This window comes from Cervus elaphus, chromosome 29 (assembly GCF_910594005.1).
Source record: "Cervus elaphus chromosome 29, mCerEla1.1, whole genome shotgun sequence".
Classification (NCBI taxonomy): domain Eukaryota; kingdom Metazoa; phylum Chordata; class Mammalia; order Artiodactyla; family Cervidae; genus Cervus; species Cervus elaphus.
The window spans coordinates 38,490,775-38,513,181 of record NC_057843.1 but is presented as its reverse complement, the minus strand read 5'-3'; the positions used below and the strand labels follow the sequence as shown (position 1 = coordinate 38,513,181).

Genomic DNA, 22,407 nt, shown 5'->3' with positions numbered 1-22,407 from the left:
CCTGATGCCAACAGCTGACTCATTGGAAAAGACCCTGATGCTGAGAAAGATTGAAGGCAGAAGGAGAAGAGGGCAACAGAGGATGAGATGGTTGGATGGCATCACCAATTCAATGAACATGAACTTCAGCAAACTCCAGTGACGGACAGGGAGGCCTGGCGTGCTCTGGTCCATTGGGTTGCAAAGAGTCGGACAAAACTTGGCAACTGAACAACACCAACAAGAATATGTCTTATAAAGAAAAGGTCTATAAGGATAAGAATAGAATTCAAATATTAATAGTAATTTAAAATACAAATGGTATAACAATAAAAATCAGTAAAAATAATTCCCACAAAATATTGGAAGTGAAACATTTTAATATAGAAAATAATGGTGATTATAGTTAATGATACTATATTATATACCTGAAAGTTACTGACAGTACATCTTAAATGTTCTCACCACAAAAAAAATGGTAATTATGTGATGTGATAGAGGTATAAGCTAATACTACTGTAGTAATCATTTTGCAAAATACCTGAGTATCAAATTCATATGTTGCACACCTTAAACTTACATAACGTTGTATGTCAGTTACATCTCAAAAAAGCTAAAAAATACATACAATAAAAGTAAAATTCTTCCTTTGCAGACTTATGAAAAACATGAATATGTAAAAACAAAATTTTAAATGCCAAGAAAATTAAAAGCCAAGACAGCCCATAATTTTAAATTTTCCAAACAGGAGGGAGGATTATATTCTTTCCAACCATCACCCCGAAGGTAATGTGTTGCACTTCATCTATCTCAATTTCTAAATTCCTTACATTCAATTAATTATCACCACAAGCCATGCCATGAATTGGAAGACTTAATATTGTTAAGATGCCAATATTCTCCAAGATGATCTACAGGCTCAATGCAGTCTATCAATGCCTATCAACTTCCTAGTTGGCTTCTTTGCAAACTGACAAGCTGATCCTTAAGTTCATATGGCAAACTAAGGGAACCCAAATAGGAAAAACAATCTTGAAAAAGAATTTCCTTGTTTTAAAACTAACCATAAAGCTATTATAAACAAAATAGTGTGGCATCAGCATAATGACAGACACATGAATCAATGAAATAGAATTGAGACCCTCCAAAAAAACCCTCACACTTATAGTCAGTTGATTTTCAACAAGAGTGTCAAGACTATTCAAAGGGGAAAAACTACTCTTCGTAATAATAGTGTGAAGACAACTGGATATCCAGATAGGAAAGACTGAAGTTGGACCCTTACCTCTTGCCATTTACAAAAATCAACTCATTTGATTGTAAATGTAAGAGCTAAATGTAAGAGCTAAAATGATAAAACTCTTAGAAAAAACCAAAGTTCTTTGAGTTAGTGCTTCCCTGGCGGCACAGTGGCAAAGAATCCACCTGCCAATGCAGGAGACACATGTTTGATCCCTGATCCATGAAGATATAAAAAGAAGTCAAATATTGACACATGTTGTAGCAGGAAGAATCTTAGAAATGTTATGTTAAGTTAAAGAAGCCAGTTACAAATAACCACATATTATATAATTCCATTTATATGAAAAATATCCAGAATAAGCAAATCTATAGAGGCATATAGTTTATTAGTAATTGCCTAGGGCTGGAAGGGATGAGGAAGAATGGGTATATGGCTTCTTTCTGTGGTGATGAAAATGTTGTAAAATTGATTATGGAGATGGTTACATAACTCTGTTAAGATATAAAAATCATTTAATTGCAATAAAATAAAAAACAGAATCATACCATCTAGTAAATTCCATCCATATCTAGAAAGTGGTTTGCAATTCAATTAACATGATTCAAATTTTACAGACTATAGCGAACATAAATATGGGTTAAATATGGAAGTATCATAACTTAGAATACAGCAGAATTTTATATCTATGAATTACATATACACAATAGTCTCTCTTTCTTTTGGGGCAGGGGGTGCAGAGAGGAATACCTACTTTCTAAAATGTCTGCTACAGCTCCAGGATCTATTGCATTTTCAAATACCTATAGGGGAAAAAAATGGGGAAAATAAATCTTCCAAGTTTTATTAATATATACTTATATAAAATTTATATCATTTTCTTCCAAATTATTAACACATGTCAAATCCAGCCATATGACATTTTAGGATTCAAAAGTATAGCCTTTAACAGCTATGTGGTTAAAAGTTCAACAAGTGACTACAGAGGAAATGAATAAGAATTAACACAATACAAAGAACAAGGAAAATTTGAGTTGGCTGAAACTACCAGATGTTCAAAATGTCATCCACTTGACCTGGCTCCACAGTCTGTTCCTAAAAGCACATCTGATATCAACCTCGAACAGTCTTGTTTGAGTACCTAGAAAAACATCCTGAATACAACAGATACTCACTATATTTTAACTGAATGAATGACTTCTCTTCCCAAACAACTGGTTGTGCTAAAAAGGAACATAAATAAAAATCCTATGTGTAACACAAAAGAAAAGCTAAGTACTCATAGCTAGACTCCCACAGAATCCAAAAATAACAAAAGAGAGAGAGCCTCATGAGTTTTAGGTATATCATGAAGCACAAGAAAAACACTGTGATACCTATCCCAGGTTCAGTTGAGTTCAGTCGCTCAGTCGTGTCCGGCTCTTTGCAACCTCATGAACCGCAGCATGCCAGGCCTCCCTGTCCATCACCAACTCCCGGAGTTTACTCAAACTCATGTCCATCGAGTTGGTGATGCCATCCAGCCATCTCATCCTCTGTCGTCCCCTTCTCCTCCTGCCCCCAATCCCTCCCAGCATCAGGGTCTTTTCCAATGAGTCAACTCTTCACATGAGGTGGCCAAAGTATTGGAGTTTCAGCTTCAGCATCAGTCCTTCCAAAGAACACCCAGGACTGATCTCCTTTAGGATGGACTGGTTGGATGTCCTTGCAGTCCAAGGGACTCTCAAGAGTCTTCTCTAACACCACGGTTCAAAAGCATCAATTCTTTGGCACTCAGCTTTCTTTACAGTCCAACTCTCACATCCATACATGACCACTGGAAAAACCATAGTCTTGACTAGATGGACCTTTGTTGGCAAAGTAATGTCTCTGCTTTTTAATATGCTGTCTAGGTTGGTCATAACTTTCCTTCCAAGTAGTAAGCGTCTGTTAATTTCATGGCTGCAATCACCATCTGCAGTGATTTTGGAGCCCCAAAAAATAAAGTCAGCCACTGTTTCCACTGTTTCCCCATCTATTTCCCATGAAGTGATGGGACCGGATGGCATGATCTTCGTTTTCTGAATGTTGAGCTTTAAGCCAACCTTTTCACTCTCCTCTTTCACTTTCATCAAGAGGTTTTTTAGTTCCTCTTCACTTTCTGCCATAAGGGTGGTGTCATCTGCATATCTGAGGTTATTGATATTTCTCCCGGCAATCTTGATTCCAGCTTGTGCTTCCTCCAGCCCAGCGTTTCTCATGATGTACTCTGCATATAAGTTAAATAAGCAGGGTGACAATATACTGCCTTGACGCACTTCTTTTCCTATTTGGAACCAGTCTGTTGTTCCATGTCCAGTTCTAACTGTTGCTTCCTGACCTGTATATAGGTTTCTCAAGAGGTGGGTCAGGTGGTCTGATATTCCCATCTCTTGAAGAATTTTCCATAGTTTATTGTGATCCACACAGTCAAAGGCTTTGGCATAGTCAACAAAGCAGAAATAGATGTTTTTCTGGAACTCTTGCTTGTTTGATGATCCAGCGGATGTTGGCAATTTGATCTCTGGTTCCTCTGCCTTTTCTAAAACCAGCTTGAACATCTGGAAGTTCACGGTTCACGTATTGCTGAAGCCTGGCTTGGAGAATTTTGAGCATTACTTTACTAGCATGTGAGATGAGTGCAATTGTGAGGTAGTTTGAGCATTCTTTGGGATTGCCCTTCTTTGGGATTGGAATGAAAACTGATCTTTTCCAGTCCTGTGGCCACTGCTGAGTTTTCCAAATTTGCTGGCATATTGAATACAGCACTTTCACAGCATCGTCTTTCAGGATTTGAAATAGCTCAACTGGAATTCCATCACCTCCACTAGCTTTGTTCGTAGTAATGCTTTCTAAGGTCCACCTGATACCTAGATCCCTGTCTAGACATAGCCAAATATGTTCATTCTGTCCTTCATATAAAAGGGCCTAGGACTGAAATAAAAGCATACCATGTCCCTCTTTCTGAACTTTAGAATCTTGTTTAAAAAAAAAAGTTTTCAGTAGAGTTTGATTTCAGGTATGAAATTTCTGTTTTAAACCATGCATAACCTTAAGCATGATTAAAATCTGCTCTTGATCCAAAACCAGGTCTGCTTTAATGACAAAAGTAGAAGCTGTCCCCTGTAATCCATTTTTGTCTCACTGACTTGGATATAACAAGTAAATGTGGGTGAGCTGTGATTTTCTCCAAAATTGTTTCAGTAATATTTCATCCCTTCTCTTCATCTATGTCTAAGAATTTTTCAAGGATGATTATGGGAAATAAATGATCAACATGAGCTGCTTAAACACAATGGCTCTTATATTCTTTATGAATAATTTCTTATTTACCTGGCTGCTCTAGAACACTGAATTCTGAATTACTCAGAAGGTCCAATGTTTTCATTACTCGCTGCAAGTATTTGCAGCTAAAGAATGGAACAGATACAAGAAAGCGGGAGTCAACTAGTAGAAAGTCTGAATATGAACCCAAAGAGCTCACACAAGGGGGCAATTTTTCAAAATTTAAAATAAAGCATTTACGGATAACCAACAAGGATAACTTACTATATAGCACATGGAACTCTTCTCAATGTTATGAGGCAGACTGGATGGGTGGATGCGAGGACAGTTTGGGGAAATATGGATACACGTACATGGGCTGAGTCCCTTCACTGTTCATCTAAAACTATCACAATATTGTTAATCGGCTATACCCCAATATAAAAATAAAAAGTTTTTAAAAAAATTAAGTATCTTATGTAATTGCACCTTATAAAATGAAAAATGATCCATAATATTTTTGACTAGTAATCTCTAATACACAGCTTTGTGACATCAGTAATGGCATCTATAGTGACTCTGAGACTCACTCTCCTCTTTTGCAAGTCAGGGAGGTGGGACTGGATGACCTCCAAGATCATTTACAGATTGATTTACAGCTTTTACAATTTTACATTCTTGAGTTTCTTATAAAAATATTTTTAAAGTCTTCTAAATAAGCACATTTAAAGTTGATAAAACTAATACGGAGATTCTTGGAGGAAAAAAATACACTGAATTTTCACCACCCACTTTTTACCATGACCAATATCAAAATGGCAGTTGATTCCTTTGTGTTCTGACTGTATATTCTAAGATAATATCCATTTATTCCTCTCTTACCCAGCCAATTAGGAAGACTCTATTTAAATTAACAGACTGTGATTTATAAAAATGTTACACACAGCCCTAGACCTTTCAAAAACATCAATAGTCATCTTCTCTGTTGTTGTTGTTTTTCTGGCTGTGCCACACAACTTGGGGGATCTTAGTTCCCCGACTAGGGATTGAACTTGGGCCTCCTGCAGTAGAAACCAAACCACTGGACTGTCAGGGAATTCCCATTTCCGAATCTCAGTTTGAAACATACATGTCATTTTGTGGGCACCACCAACCAGACCTTTTAAAGTGATAGGCCCTATCCTGGAGCCTTCCCAACTCATACTCTTCCCCAAAGAAGCACCTCGGTGATACTGTTTGGGACAAAATCATAGACTTATCAAGGTTAAAACCGACTCAATCTCTAAATTCCAAAGAAAAACCTTATTGAGATTGTCAGTGACTGGATGGTAACAAAATTAAAATTTCATGAAAGTGGGAAGAGGGTTAGTAACATTTGGTTGTTTATATATTTGACATTCACTGGGATGGAATCTAGTCTTTATCACTGTAGCTAAATAAACCAGATATGACCTAAGGAAACTCAGAAAATGTAAACAGCTTTCTTGTCTTGTTACAGGATTTCAGATACAGGATTTAACTAATTTGGTTAGTTCAGGGTATTTTTCTGGGCCTAAAAAGTTTGTTTTTGAGGTCTGCTAGTTTACTGATAATCTCTGTAAGAAAGTATCTCAGCTGCCTAACATCTCCAAAGACATCCAGAAAATGCTCTCTGCTCCAGTTAGAAAATGCCATGGGAGTTCCAAGAATAGAAAACAACCACCAGGGTACTTAGCACTAGTTTGACAGAACTTGGCTCAGATCTGGGATTCAAAGCAAGTCCTCCAACTATGGTTCTGTACTGTGCTGAGGTGCCTTCATGTAATTTTTTAAAACAAAATTCACAAAATAAGTTTATAAAAACTGTGTTCTTTATAAGAACCAGTAAATGATCTTCAAACAACAGAATTTGAATTTCTCTATTTAGCAATGAGAAAGTCAAGATCACCTTCTCAAACCTCATGCTTCGCTGAATCATAATAGGGAACATAGAGGGAAAGCAGTCTGTTTCCAGGTACTGATTCAGGAGGTAAACTCCAAGGAACACATCATGCTTGTCAGGAAGAAACACCCCTGGGCAAGAAATCTTTAAAAAAGAGAGAGAGAGAGAGAAGGGATTGTTTTGTTTTGTTTTGTTTTGTAAAGGCTCTATTTTCCATAACCTCCCACAATGTCAAATCCGCCCCCCCACCCCCACCCCAACCTCCGCACCACCACCATCTTCTCTCATAGCACTACCCTCCCCTCTCCTCCCCTTGCGCAAATTGGAAATTCCAGTTTCCTCCCACGTCTCCGCCAGGTGTCACAATCGTTCTCTCCCTGGCTCCTCTGCCCGCCCCTCTAGGATGGTAGTGCGGAAGCGGAAGAGGCTGCAAGGCTGGGAACCTTCTTCTTAAGCCGGTCAGGTACTGCGGTTCGCGCCGCTCGCCGAGATGCAGAGCACACGAAGGAACACCGAGGGACGCCCGCTGGGCACCTGCGACCCCAGCAGCAGCGGCAGTCCGGCCCACGGCGGCGGCAGCAGGTTCGAGTTCCAGTCCCTGCTCAGCAGCCGCGCGCCGGGCGCCGACCCCACCAGCGCCCGTCTCCGCGCGTCTGAGAGCCCAGTGCACCGCCGCGGTTCGTTCCCCCTGGCTGGGGCGGGCTCCTCCCCGGCGCCCCCGCCCCAGGTGCCCGAGGAGGACCGCATAGATCTGAACCCTTCCTTCCTGGGCATCGCCCTGCGCTCCCTCCTGGCCATCGACCTGTGGCTGTCCAAGAAGCTGGGGGTGTGCGCGGGGGAGAGCTCGTCCTGGGGCAGCATGAGGCCCCTTATGAAGCTGCTGGAGATCTCGGGACACGGCATCCCCTGGCTGCTCGGCACCCTCTACTGCCTGTCCAGGAGCGACAGCTGGGCCGGGCGCGAGGTGCTGATGAACCTGCTCTTCGCCCTGCTGCTGGACCTGCTGCTGGTGTCCCTGATCAAGGGGCTGGTCCGCAGGCGCCGCCCGGCCCACAACCAGATGGACATGTTTTTCACTGTGTCCGTGGACAAGTATTCCTTCCCTTCAGGCCATACCACCAGAGCCGCCCTGGTGTCGCGCTTCATCCTGAACCACCTGGTGCTGGCCATCCCACTGAGGGTGCTGGTGGTGCTCTGGGCCTTCATCTTGGGTCTCTCCAGGGTCATGCTGGGGCGGCACAACGTCACCGACGTGGCTTTTGGCTTTTTTCTGGGCTACATGCAGTACAGCATCGTGGACTATTGCTGGCTTTCACCGCACACTGCTCCAGTCCTCTTTGTACTGTGGAACCAACCGTGACACCATCTCAACACTGTGGCACCAGGAGATCTGAAGGTTTCCACCCCCGATGATAATGACATAAACCAGCAGCCATCATGCTTGCCCCTCTAAGGACATTTCAGGTTTCCTTTTGGGATTTCAAGTGTCCTATCATCTTAATGGGTTGCTAGGCTAGAGCACAGTGCTGACCATTACTGATCACAGCCATGTTACAGAAAGCAAAAAAATCCCTCTATTATATACTTATTCAGCAACTCTTTATCTCTCCAGGAAAACTTGAAACAAACCAAGTTGGAGTGATTATAATGTTGCTGCTTCTTAAAAGTTGACATCAGGAAATTTTGTAATCCTGCAAGTCAAGATATCACCTGTAAATTGAACTTTGAAAAAAACAAAGCAACTTCATTCTGTAAATATATACATGCAAATAAGCCACATCCTTATCCTTTTCCTGAGGTAGATTTTAAACAGTATTTTAAGAGTCTATGACATACCATTAATCACTCAGCTGAGTCTGACTCTGTGTGACCCCATGGGCTGTAGCCCACCAGGCTCCTCGGTCCATGAGATTCTCCAGGCAAGAATACTGGAGTGGGTTGCCTTTTCCTACTCCAGGGGATCTTCCTGACCCAGGGATCGAACCTGAGTCTCCTGCATCTGCTGCATGGATAGGCGGATTCTTTACCACTGCACCACATGGGAAGCAGAGGTAGATTTAGGCGCCTATGACAGGTTTTTCTAATTTATTCTCTGACAATATGTTACTATACTTGGGAAGATTTCTTCTTAATCCTGATTTTCTTGGCAAGCCTTTCTAGTTTTGTCTCTTCCATCTTCACAGATTGGGTAATGGAAAAAAGAGATTACAGTACATATATTTCTCTCCTTTTCCTCTACCTCCTCGAAGATCTTTAAATAGGTATTTCCCACTACCCTAATATTATCCTTCTGCATTCAGAGAACAAGTCAAGAACTTACCTGAAGAAGAAACACTTAAAAGTGGGCATATCAACAGTGCTCACAGAAAGCAAAGATGGGCTTCCTGCCTCAGGCTTAATTCTGTTGACAGCAAATAGCATGACATGACAGGAGAAAAGTGAAGTCACTGAGGAGGTCAGAGGAACTGAGTCTTGGAGGCAGGATCACCACATACTTTATCAGTGGACCAACATGGAAGGAGATGGGCCCTGCTGCCTACCATCTCTACTGAATAAAGAATAATGCTTCTTTATTGAGGTAATAAAATGGAGAAATAACTTCTTTGCAATGTAAGAGCATAACCTTTCAAATATATACCACAAGGATGACCCTGTATATTAAAGCTTTTCATGTGGAATTCCATTTCTCTATGTAAGCACACTTTAGGTAACAGTATTTAACTTGAAATTCATCAAGTGGAGCATACTGCTATACCAGGCACAAAGTATAACTCCAAGATTTCTGTTTATATTGACCCTCACAAAGTAGTTTATCCATGGTGCCTCCTCAATTCACAAGACCAAAGGCCAGCAAATACAGGGTGGATCGGCTCATTATTCCTCGACTGGGAAAGACTGACGAGGATGTGTGCTTTAAATGCTGCTGTGCCTGAAAATATGTACCTTTAAATTACCTATGGAATTGATGTCTTTAGATAATTTTAATAACCAATTATTTCATATTTAAAAATAGGATGATGGCATTTGATCTATCATACAGATGTACACATAGGAATCTGGAGAATGGCTGTGACAGGTAGGTTCTGACTGGGTGGAAGTGTGAATTTTCTAGTGTTTGAGGAACACTGAAAAAGTAATAGCTACTCTTCAATATAGAAATTATTTGCATTCTCACAACATCCTGAACACAGACTACCTCTTCACTTCTTGAATCAGCCAAACTGTGACACTCTAGGTGGTTTCCTTTATTTTTAGCCTTAACAGAGATCCTTTATTTTAACTGCAGCAATCTTCAGCCCAGATATTTGGAAAAAATATTTCCTCTTGCAGGATCCACAGGTCTGAATAATGGGAGGTCAAAGTTAGGCTCACGTTATTCCTGATTATTTTTTTGGAATTCCCTATCTTGATTGCCGGGGCCTGAGTTTGCTGGTTTTTAAAGCACAGATCAATTCATCTGATTTTTTTTTTTTTTTTTTTTGGAGTATACTAAGTACTGTAGAGTAAAAAAAAAAAAAACACACTGATTCTACTGTTAACTAATTGTACACTGATGAATTCCTTTTAAAAGTCAAAATAAAATTAACCAGTAATGTTGAATGAAGTGAGATGAAAACTTGTTTAATTTTTTTGCCTTGATGAGGAGGAACACTGATTTACCACTCAGTTTCTCATGAATTCCTTCATCTTACTGAACAATTGTGAGAGTTCACAACTGATACAGCATACTTGATATAGTCAGTCCTATTTGCTGTCAGCAAAGTGGGTCAAATCCAGGAAATTTCCATCTTTGTTTCAGAGCGGCACATAAGAGGAAATCACAGCACTTGTCACTTATATGGAGATCAGTCCTGGGTGTTCATTAGTAGGACTGATTTTGAAGCTGAAACTCCAATACTTTGGCCACCTGATGCAAAGAACTGACTCATTTGAAAAGACCCTGATGTTGGGAAAAATTGAGGGCAGGAGGAGAAGGGGACGACAGAGGATGAGATGGTTGGATGGCATCACCGACTCAATGGACATGGGTTTGGGTGTACTCTGGGAGTTGGTGATGGACAGGGAGGCCTGACATGCTGTGGTTCATGGGGTCACAAAGAGTCAGACACGACTGTGTGACTGAACTGAACTGAACCAGATTTTCCATGGTTGTAAACTGTTGATCTTGGGCTTATAATCATGTCCAGTAGAAAAGTCCCTTATAGCTTTCAGGGAAAGCCACAAGACAGTCTGTCACCAACTACAGGATTGGAAAATGAAAGCTGAAATAAGGAATCAGTTCAGTTCAGTCGCTCAGTCGTGTGTGACTCTTTTCAACCCCATGGACTGCAGCATGCCAAGCTTCCCTGTCTATCACCAACTCCTGTAGCTTGCTCAAACTCATGTCCATCGAGTTGGTGATGCCATCTAACCATTTCATCCTCTGTCGTACCCTTCTCCTACTTTCAGTCTTTCCCAACATCAAGGTCTTTTCCAATGAGTCAGTTCTTCGTATCAGGTGGCCAAAGTATTGGGAGTTTCAGCTTCAGCATCAGTCCTTCCAATGAATATTCAGGACTGATTTCCTTTAGGACTGACTGGTTTGATCTCCTTGCAGTCCAAGGGACTCTCAAGAGTCTTCTCCAATACCACAGTTCAAAAGCATCAATTCTTTGGCGACCAGCTTTCTTTATAGTCCAACTCTCACATCCATACATGACTACTAGAAAAACCATAGCTTTGACTATATGGACCTTTGTCAGCAAAGTAATGTCTCTGCTTTTTAATATGTTTTCTAGGTTGACCATAGCTTTTCTTCCAAGGGGCAAGCATCTTTTAATTTCATGGCTGCAGTCACCATCTGCAGTGATTTCAGAGCCCAAGAAAAGAACTTCTCTCACTGTTTACATTGTTTCTCCATCTATTTGCCATGGAATGATGGGATGGATGCCATGATCTTAGTTTTCTGAATGTTGAGCTTTAGCCAACTTTTTCACTCTCCTCTTTCATCAAGAGGCTCTTTAGTTCCTCTTAACTTTCTGCCGTAAGGGTGGTGTCATCTGCATATCTGAGGTTATTGATATTTCTCCCAGCAATTTTGATTCCAGCTTATGTTTCATCTAGCCCAGCATTTCGCATGATGGACTCCGCATATAAGTTAAATAAGCAGGGTGACAATATACAGTCTTGACATACTCCTTTCCCAATTTGGAACCAGTCTGTTGTTCCATGTCCGGTTCTAACTGTTGCTTCTTGATCTGCATACAGATTTCTCAGGAGGCAGGTACAGTGGTCTGGTATTTCCACCACTTGAAGAATTTTCCACTGTTTGTTGTGATCTACACAGTCAAAGGCTTTGGCGTAATCAATAAAGCAGTAGATGTTTTTTCTGGAACTCTTGCTTTTTCTATGATCCAATGGATGTTGGCAATTTGATAATAAGGAATGACTGATTTGATAATAAGGAAATAAGGAATGACTGGTCCCAAAGAAGAAAAATGAAGTCACTTTGCCAGAGCACCTCAAGCAGGATTCAGTGGATAATTATTAAACAGTTATTGATTGATTTCCTTTTTGGAATTAGCAAGCCAGAACCATCTGTAGGGAAAGTAGCTTAGAAAATTTTTGAATGGTTTACAGAGGTGGCAAATTATCAGGACATGATGGGGCTTTTTGAAAGTAAAATCTTCCCTGGTTATTTAAAGGAGGGGCTTTTTAATCTCCTCAGAAATCTGTATCCCAGAAGATAAAACCCAAAAAATAAAATCTTGGGACTTAATGCAAGGTTGTTTTAAATGAAAAGAAAAATTTCACATAAAGCTAAGAAAGAAGTTGGCTTGGAGTGGGGAAGGGAGGGCAGTGAAAAGAGGCTGATCCTAATTAAAGGTTAGATTCTGTCAGAAAGACCAATGTAAAGAATCTTAGGGACAGAGATTCAATTAATGATGTGTGTGGGGCGAGGGGTGGTGAAAAAGACCGGGAAAAAGAACCCCGAGGAAAGAGTGTGATTTGGGGCAAAGAGGGGAGGTTCGTCGGTCTCTCTTACCGCCCGGATCTGAAGTTCCACCACCACCTCCAAAGGCATAGTTCCCTACGTGGGTGAAAGGGCAGGAATGAAAAGATCCTTTTGTGCTGAGCCTTGGAGCGATTTTCTTAGTTTAACTCAATCCCTGGAGCAAATGTTCCCAGCAGTTTCCACAGCCCCTCCCCACCCCTTGTAACCCCATCAGTCCCCCGCCCCCAGCCCAGGTCCCTCCCACCAGGACTGGTCTCACACGGCAGGAGCTGGAGCCAAGGCTTCCAGAAGGCAGAAGCGTCCTGTTGCCATGGACACTCAAACGGGCACCCTTCCACCCTGGAATGCGCCAGAGGTCCCTGCGCACGCGCGTGAGCCTCCAGCGCTCTACTTGGAACTCCGCGTCGCAACATCAGCTTCCCAGACTGCACGCTGGCGGGAGGGCACGTCCCTGTGTACTGCCCCGGTCGCCTGATCAAGAGATGCCAAGAGTCCTAGTTTCCTTTCCGCCACTCTTTCCATCAACTCTTTAGGGCCCCAATCACTAGGTTAAAATATTTACAGTGTCCATTCTAAAAGTTTAGTGTGATCATAGTTCCCTTATGATTTAAAGCGCTGCCTGTTTTATGTAGCTATATGACCCCCAAGCCCTGGAAATTCTGTAACAATTCCAATTAATATAGATGGGGCTTCCTTGGTGGCTCAGTGGTAAAGAATCTACCTGCAATGCAAGAGAGGCAAGAGATGCAGGTTCGACCCCTAGGTTGGAACGATCCCCTGGCGAAGGAAATAGCAACCCACTCCAATATTCTTGCCTAGAGAATCCCAGGGACAGAGGAGCCTGGTGGGCTACAGTTCATGGGGTCGCAAAGAGTCTGACACAACTAAGCACAGCATACAGCACAGCAGAGGTACTCTCTTATGAAATGTTACCTCCTCATGTTTGGTTCAGAAAACATGGCCACCCACTGTCAATAAGAAATGAAACCCATGTTAACTGAAAAATGCAAGGACAACTCTTAGAGAAGTTTAAAAGTTAGGTATCCTGTTCTAGTCACAATGGAAATATTTTTCAGTCTCTCTGCTGGGATTTAGTTAACTTAAAGCAAGCACTGAATTACATTATCTCCCAATCAGTAGTTACCATAGTTGCCAAAGCCAGGGTTACACTGTAAAAACCATCAGAGGTAGAAGGCAAGGCAAAGTTCTTAACCAGAAGAGAAAAAAGCACTTTTTTCTTATTCACTGTATTTAAGACAAAACAGAAGGAAAAGAGGAGGGAGTGGCTGCTTCTAGCTAATCAAAAAAAAATCTGGGAGGATCAATACTCTCTCTAAAAAGCAAACAACAAAATGTATTGGAATTTAGTCATTTATTACTAATATTTTGCATTAGAGATTTATACAAATAGTGGAAATTTGAGTGTATAAAGATAACCTGAGACAAGAATTAAGTATTCATTTTGGCAACCAGAATGACTTTCCCTAGGGAAAAACTCATTATGATGAACGAAGATGTATTGTGTCCATACCCAGTGCTCAATGATCCGTCTGTCTGCATATGGAGAGGCACACCAGTGGGTACTTACAATATTTAGAGCACTGATTTGTCAGCTCACAACAGCTTGCTAGCACCCTTACTAATGAAGTTATATACAGGGACAGGACCTGCCCTGACCCTCACAAGTGCATCATCAACACCAATGCTAAGATATCAAGGAGACTGACAAACAAAACCTGAATATTATATATGTACATGGCTAGACAAAATAGAAGGGAGGAATCAATCTTTCCTGAGAACCTGCAAAATGCTAGGGTTGCATATGGTAATTAAATTCACCCCCACAATAACGTTTTGAAGGAGATATTATCCTTATTTACAGATGCAGAATCTGAGGCCAGACAGCCATTTGTCCAACATCACACAGTTGAAGGGAAGGAGCCACCCTTGAATCCAGGTGTGCCCTACCATGTCACTGCCCTTGCAACAATCTATTGATCCCGAGACACAATGTCCCATTCTATGCTCTTCCTAGCCCTTAACTGGACTCTTCTCCCGTAACTGGACTCTCCTTGATAAAACTGAAATCTCCTTGCTTGGCTCCTAAGACACAGCTCTTTTCTGGTTCCCCTCCAACTCTGTGGCCATTTTTCCTCTGTCTCTATTCATCCTTCTCTCCCTGGCAAAGCAGTGTTTCTGGTTCTTTCTTTTCCTCACTCTATATTCTTTACCGAGGGTATCATCCGATGTAGGAATGGATTACCAAATGTACACAGATTTACATATCCCACCCAAGCTTCTCTTATGTTCTCCCAGACAAGGTGGAATCTATTGCATATATATATATATATATGTAATACATATTACACATACTACATGTAATACATATTACACATATATGTATCTATGTATGTGTGTGTGTGTGTGTGTGTGTGTGTGTGTGTTTGTTTCTCAGTCTCTAATTCATGTCCGAATCTTTGCAACCTCATGGACTGCAGCACACTAGGCTACCCTGTCGTTCCCAATCTTTTGGAGTTTGCTCTTCCTTTGCGTGTGTGTGTGCGTGTATAAGGAAATGGCAACCCACTCCAATATTCTTGCCTGGAGAATCCCATGGACAGAGGAGCCTGGCAGGCTATAGTCCAGAGGGTCTCAAGAGATGGACACAACTTATCAACTAAACCACCGTGTGTGTGTGTGTGTGTGTGTGTGTGTGTGTGTGTGTATTCTCTTTCTGGAAACTGCAACAATAGCAGTTTTCATTTGTTCCTGTGATTGTTGATTACTATTTGTCTCTGTGAACTGTCAGCTCTACATGGCTAAGTTTATATCCTAAATACCTAACATAGTAGATGCTCAATAATTATCCTGATCAGATGTTAAGTACAGAGATGGTCAAGCCAGTCTATAGGGTTTAAAGTATATGCATAACAGGAGGGCCCACCACTACAGTGCAAACTAAAGAGGCAAAATGGGAAAGGACCGAGCACAGCTACCTATGCTAATCTGCCACAGGGGTATTTCATGAATTGACAGGAAATACTTGACTCTGTTCATTTTCCCCACCACAGTTACTTGAGGCACTCAGCTGCGAGAGAGATGCATAAGTTGCTCCATACACAATGCCTCTGGCACACATGGCCACCTCCACTTGGAGACCAAGCAAAACCACTGGACTGTCACCACTCACAGAGACTGGCTTTACCAGCTGCGTAGGCACCTGTGTAGGTGGCAGAACTGAACAACTGTTATTCCCAGAGTGTTTCTGCAGTGCATTCTGGTCAGCAGTTAAACAGCATTGCAGAAATGACACATCAGTAATACATCCTACTCACATCGTGGCCACTGCCAAGAAAATGGTGCATATGCCCCAGAGGGGAATTTTCCAAAGAGTTCATTTCAGTGAGCAAAGAAGAAAAGTATGAGAGAGAATTATAGCTGAGATTTTCCTTTTATCTAAAATAATTTAACTACAGGACACTAAATTGTAAATATTTCTTTTCAAATAATGTAGGAAGGAGAATTAGTATGAGGGAAGGAAACCGTTTTTTAAAAAGGGAACTACTAGTGGCAGGAATGTGTGAAAATACATTCATATGTTGTTATAGGAGTGTAAATACATAAAGTGTATTAATTTCCTATGACTACTAAAACAAACCACCACAACTTCATGACTTAAAGCAAGAAAAACGTATACCTTTTCATTTCGTGCATCAGAAATCCAACACAGAGCTTTAAAAGCAAAATGTGAGGGCTTCATTCCTTGCCTTTTCAAGGGGGCTGCCTTCATTCCTTGACTCATAGCTCCCTTCCTTCATTTTCAAAGTGAGCAACATTGAACCAAGTCCTTTTCATCCTACCATCTTTCTGGTTCCACTTTTAATGACCTTTGCAACAATACAGGACCCACTATCTAATCCAGGTCAATTTCCCAATTTTGAGGTCAGCATATTAGAAATCTTAATTCCATCTGCAAGTTGATCTGTCATGGAAGGTAATAATATTCCCAGGTTCCAGGGATTAGGACATGGATATCTTTGGGGCCATTATTCTATCACATATAACTTCTCTGGAAAGCAATTTGTTAATATCTATCAAAATTTTTTATTTGACTCAGGAATTCTACTGATATTAATAGGAATACATATATATGGGTATACTTTCACAAGTATACAAAAATATACGCTGCAACACTACTTGTAGTTAAAAAATACAGGAAACCATAGAGGTTCATTAAGTATGGTCAATTAAATCAACTATGGTTAGGCCTCAGTGGCGGCAGCGTGGCACAGGAGCAGCCGAGAGGAGACACCCCACATCCAAGGTCATGAGCGGCGGCCGAGAAGAGATACCCCACATCCAAATTCAGGAGTGGTGGCCATGAAGAGATACCACATGTCCAAGGTCAGGAGCAGCAGCTTGCTAGAACAGCCGTGAAGAGAAATCCCACATCCAAGGTAAGAGAAACCCAAGTAAGATGGTAGGCGCTGAGAGAGGGCATCAGAGGGCAGACAGACTGAAGCCACAATCACAGACAACTAGCCAATCTGATCACATGGACCACAGCCTTGTCTAACTCAATGAAACTAAGCCATGCCATGTGGGGCTACCCAAGACAGACGGGTCATGGTGGAGAGGTCTGACAGAATGTGGTCCACTGGAGAAGGGAAAGGCAAACCACTTCAGTATTCTTGCCTTGAGAACCCCATGAACAGTATGAAAAGGCAAAAGATACGACACTGAAAGATGAACTCCCCAGGTCGGTAGGTGCCCAATATGCTACTGGAGAAATAACTCCAGAAAGAATGAAGGGATGGAGCTAAAGCAAAAACAGCTCCCAGTTGTGGATGTGACTGGTGATAGAAGCAAGGTCTGATGCTGTAAAGAGCAATATTGCATAGGAACCTGGAATGTTAGGTCCATGAATCAAGGCAAATTGGAAATGGTCAAACAGGAGATGGCAAAAGTGAATGTCAACATTCTAGGAATCAGCAAACTAACATGGACTGGAATGGGTGAATTTAACTCAGATGACCATTATATCTACTACTGTGGGCAAGAATCCCTTAGAAGAAATGGAGTAGCCCTTATAGTCAACAAAAGAGCCCGAAATGCAGTAATTGGATGCAATCTCAAAAATGACAGAATGATCTCTTCGTTTTTAAGGCAAACCAGTCAATATCACAGTAATCCAAGCCTATGCCCCAACCAGTAACGCTGAAGAAGCTGAAAAGTTCTATGAAGACCTACAAGACCTTTTAGAACTAACACCCAAAAAAGATGTCTTTTTCATTATAGGGGTCTGGAATGCAAAAGTAGGAAGTCAAGAAACACCTGGAGTAACAGGCAAATTTGGCCTTGGATTACAGAATGAAACAGAGCAAAGGATAATAAGAGTTTTGCCAAGAGAACACACTGGTCATAGCAAACACCCTCTTCCAACAACACAAGAGAAGACTCTACACATAGACATCACCAGATGGTCAGTGCTGAAATCAGACTGATGATATTCTTTCCAGCCAAAGATGGAGAAGCTCTATACAGTCAGCAAAAACAAGACCGGGAGCTGACTGTGGCTCAGATCATGAACTCCTTATTGCCAAATTCAGACTAAAATTGAAGAAAGTAGGGAAAACCACTAGACCATTCAGGTATGATCTAAATCAAATCCCTTATGATTACACAGTGGAAATGAGAAATAGATTTAAGGGACTAGATCTGTTAGACAGAGTGCCTGATGAACTATGGATTGAGGTTCGTGACATTGTACAGGAGACAGGGATTAAGACCATCCCCATGGAAAAGAAATGCAAAAAAAGTAAAACAGCTATCTGAGGAGGCCTTCCAAATAGCTGTGAAAAGAAGAGAAGCAAAAAGCAAAGGAGAAAAGGAAAGATATACCCATTTGAATGAAGAGTTCCAAAGAATAGCAAGGAGAGATAAGAAAGGCTTCCTCAGCGATCAATGCAAAGAAATAGAGGAAAACAACAGAATGGGAAAGATTAGAGATATCTTCAAGAAAATTAGAGATATCAAGGGAATATTTCACGCAAATATGGGTTTGATAAAGGACAGAAGTGGTATGGACCTAACAGAAGCAGAAGATATTAAGAAGTGGCAGGAATACACAAAAGAACTGTACAAAAAAAGATCTTCACGACCCAGATAATCACAATGGTGTGATCACTCACCTAGAGCCAGACATCTTGGAATGTGAAGTCAAGTGGGCCGTAGAAAGCATCACTACGAACAAAGTTAGCGGATATGATGGAATTCCAGTTGAGCTAATTCAAATCCTAAAAGATGATGCTGTGAAAGTGCTGCACTCAATATGCCCGCAAATTTGGTAAACTCAGCAGTGGCCACAGGACTGGAAAAGGTCAGTTTTCATTCCAATCCCAAAGAAAGGCAATCCCAAAGAATGCTCAAACTATGACTGAGTGACTGAACTGACTGATGGTTAAGTGTCAAGATGGAACAGTATGCAACATAAGAAAAGAATAAAGCAAAGCTGCAAGTCCCAGCAGTAAAAACTCTAACATACAAGACTAAGAGGGGAAAAAAAAAGTACAAAACAAAAATGTGTAAAGTGTGCTGCCATTTGGAAGACAAAGAGAATACGATGTGTACCTACGTTCTAAGAATATTTCTGAAAGGAAAATCTAGAAACTACTAACGGTGGTTGTCTCTGGGAAAGAACCTAGAGTAGAAAGATAGAAAACTCACTTTTCATTGAATAGCCTCCCGTTCAGTTCAGTTCAGTCGCTCAGTCGTGTCCGACTCTTTGTGACCCCATGAATCACAGCACACCAGGCCTCCCTGTCCATCACCAACTCCCGGAGTTTACTCAAACTCATGTCCATCGAGTTGGTGATACCATCCAGCCATATCATCCTCTGTCGTCCCCTTCTCCTCATGCTCCCAATCCCTCCCAGCATCAGGGGAACAGCCTTAGGTACTTTTCAAATAATTTTGTAAAATATTTGCATTATCTAGTCTGAAAAGGAAAGCAAATTAAAACAAGTAGAGGGGCCTCCCTGGTGGATCAATGGTAAAGAATCCGCCTGCCAAAGCAGGAGACAGGGGTTCAACCCCTGGTCAGGGAAGATCCCACATGCCATGGAGCAATTAATTAGCCCATGTGCCACAATTACTGAGCCTGTGCTCTAGAGCCCAGGAGCTGCAACTACTGAAGCGTGCGTACTCCAGAGCCTGTGCTCTGCAACAAGAGAACCTACTGCAGTGAGAAGCCCACACCCTGAAACAGTAGCCCCTACTTAGCACAACTAGAGAAAAGCCCAGGCAGCAACAAAGACCCAGCACAGCCATAATAAATAAATAAATAAGTAGAAAATATAAAACAACAGAAAGGATAAATATGGGATAATAGGAAGGACCAGGAGCTGGCTTCTTCAGCACTGGGGCTCCATCTTGTATACTGCATGCTGTGAAAATACACATGCAAGTGTGTCTGCTTTTGCTTCCAGGGTATCTTACTCTGTGATCCCTGGCTGTCTCAGGAATTCTAAAGCCCCTGAAATGATAAGCAACTTTTTATGTACATGCATAGGTGCATTTTCTAGGAAAAGATCCTGTAATTGTCATTGGGCCACCCATATTATCTGACAAGCGGCAGATAAGTAAAGTGGAGCTCTTCTCTCCATCACATTCATGCCCACTTATTAGAGCCAGTTGTCTCTACAAGGTCAGTGTATTCAACAAAAAGTGAGAAAGATCTTCAATGTCCTGTCCTAGGCCATTAGTTTATGTCTGGACTCAAGACACGTTTGTCAGACTCTAGAATCTTTTGTGCCAGTGAATTCTTCATTAGTCAATGTGAATAATACCAGTAAATTGAGTTTTCAAAGTGAGTTGTTCATTAGGATTTGTGAGAAATGCCTTCAAGGCAGGGGACGGGGGTGGGGAGGAACCTCAAGTACCTAAAACAATCTGGATTATTTCAGCAATAACACAATGCCAGATTACTGATTTTTTTTCTTTAAGTGCAGGCCCAGTTTCAAGACTCAGGAACTAATTTTTTTTTTTTTAATGTTTCTCCTTCTTCAAGGAATTTCTCTGAAATGTTTTTTTAACAGATTCTTACAGTCTGATACATACATGAGAAAAGTTTACCTTTCTGGTTTTTACTATAAATATATAAAAGAGCTCAATGAGCTATGTTGGGCTCTTTCCTTGGTTCTCATAAACTGCATAAAGATGAAGCTTATATATACATATATTATAAAAATCTTAAAATCACATCCTTTAGGGGAACGTCATATTAGAGGGATCAGGCTGTCACCGTATGAACCCAATGATCAATCTTAACCTCACTAAAGGTGACATCATATGTCTTCTTCCTATGTAATTCATAGGAAGCACTTTTGACAAGAAAGGTGAAGCTGAATACAGTTGAGACTCCAGAGCTGCAGGACCTAGTAAGGTAGCCACATATGGCTATTTAAATTTAAATTAACTTAAACTAAATAAAAACTAAAATTCAGTTCCTTACTCACACTGCTGCTGCTGCTGCTGCTGCTGCTGCTAAGTTACTTCAGTCGTGTCCGACTCTGTGTGACCCCATAGACGGCAGCCCATCAGGCTCCCCCGTCCCTGGGATTCTCCAGGCAAGAACACTGGAGTGGGTTGCCATTTCCTGCTCCAAAGCATGAAAATTAAAAGTGAAAGTGAAGTCGCTCAGTGGTGTCCTACTCTTAGCGACCCCATGGACCACAGCCTACCAGGCTCCTCCGTCCAAGGGATTTTCTAGGCAAGAGTACTGGAGTGGGGTGCCGCTGCCTTCTCCGTTACTCACACTAGTCCCCTCTAAAGTGCTCAATAGCCACAATGGCGAGTGGCTATTGTATTGGATACTGCAAGTCGAATATTCCTATAATCACAGAAACTTCTATTGAGCAGTGTTGCTCTAGAGCTAACTTCACTTCACAGAGGTTAGAGAAACATGTTAATGACATCACAAGAAAGCAAACACACATATCTAGAATGTGAAACATCCCATAAGACAACTAACCCAGTTAACCTGCAACAAGTCAATGATATAAAAAAAAAAAAAAGAAAGTGGGGTGGAGAAATGTTCTAGATTAAAAGATACAAGCTCTGGCAACCAAATGCAATATGTGGACTCTGCTGGAACACTGTTTAGACAAATCAACTTAAATAGAATATTTAACACTTTTGGGGAAATTTGATTATGGCTATAATACCAAGCAATTAATTAATTAATCAAAATTAATTTTGATAGGTATGATATGTCCCTTTGTTTATGGAAGCGAAATATCAACACTGTTTAGAGATGAATATTAAAGTATGTAGCAGAAAAGATCTCATGTTTAAGGCTTTGTTTCCAAATACTCCCACAAATGAATAAAATGAAGAAAGGAAATGTAGCAAAATATTTATAATTGTTAACCTGGTGATGGATATAAGGAATATACTATAATTCTATACTTTTGTGTACTTAAAAATATTCATAGTAACAATTTAAAAATCTTTAACACATATTTAAATAGGAAAAGTAATCATATCTTTATGTAACTTTCATTGTCTTAAAATAGCCCATCAAAAGAGGATTCTTGATGGCATCACTATGAATTCCCTTCAACAGAAGTCTTGCTGTTGGTCACTAAATCTGTCTGACTCTTTTGCAACCCCATGGACTGTAGCCCACTAGGCTCCTCTGTCCATGGCATTTCTCAGGCTAGAATACTGGGAAGTGGGTTGCCATTTCCTTCTCCAGGGAGATCTTCCCAATTCAGGGATCAAACCTGTGTCTCCTACACTGGCAGGCAGATTCTTTACCAATGAGCCACCAGGGAAGCCCAACAGAAGTCTTACATAAACTAGAAGAGAAAACATGGTGGATCTATTTACCTTAAATTCAGATAACATAAGAAAATTATTGCGGTCTGTAGTACTTTATAAGTAATTTAAAAAAGAAGTAATGCATTAAAAAGAACCATGGTCTCTGCC

General features: G+C 41.0%; 2 protein-coding genes across 5 annotated transcripts in view; one reads left to right on the top strand and one right to left on the bottom strand.

Moving 5' to 3' along the window:
- Window positions 1–22,407, bottom strand: part of SPATA6L (spermatogenesis associated 6 like) — a 72,132-nt gene that overhangs the window by 46,522 nt on the left and 3,203 nt on the right. Inside the window, exons 3-6 of one of the 4 annotated variants that reach the window (XM_043891270.1) lie at window positions 12,679–12,888; window positions 12,448–12,492; window positions 6,429–6,566; window positions 1,974–2,022 (exon numbers count right to left, since the gene is read on the bottom strand). In XM_043891270.1, coding sequence (XP_043747205.1) covers window positions 1,974–2,022; window positions 6,429–6,566; window positions 12,448–12,492; window positions 12,679–12,729 — 283 coding nt within the window. In that variant the 5' untranslated portion in view covers window positions 12,730–12,888. Of the gene's footprint in view, window positions 1–1,973; window positions 2,023–6,428; window positions 6,567–12,447; window positions 12,583–12,678; window positions 12,889–22,407 lie in introns of those variants that run through there. The other 3 variants (XM_043891272.1, XM_043891271.1, XM_043891273.1) reach the window with 3 other exon arrangements.
- On the top strand, window positions 6,738–9,970 carry PLPP6 (phospholipid phosphatase 6). The gene has a single exon (XM_043891275.1). The coding sequence runs from the start codon at window positions 6,913–6,915 to the stop codon at window positions 7,780–7,782; it is 870 nt and encodes a 289-aa protein (XP_043747210.1). The 5' UTR covers window positions 6,738–6,912; the 3' UTR covers window positions 7,783–9,970.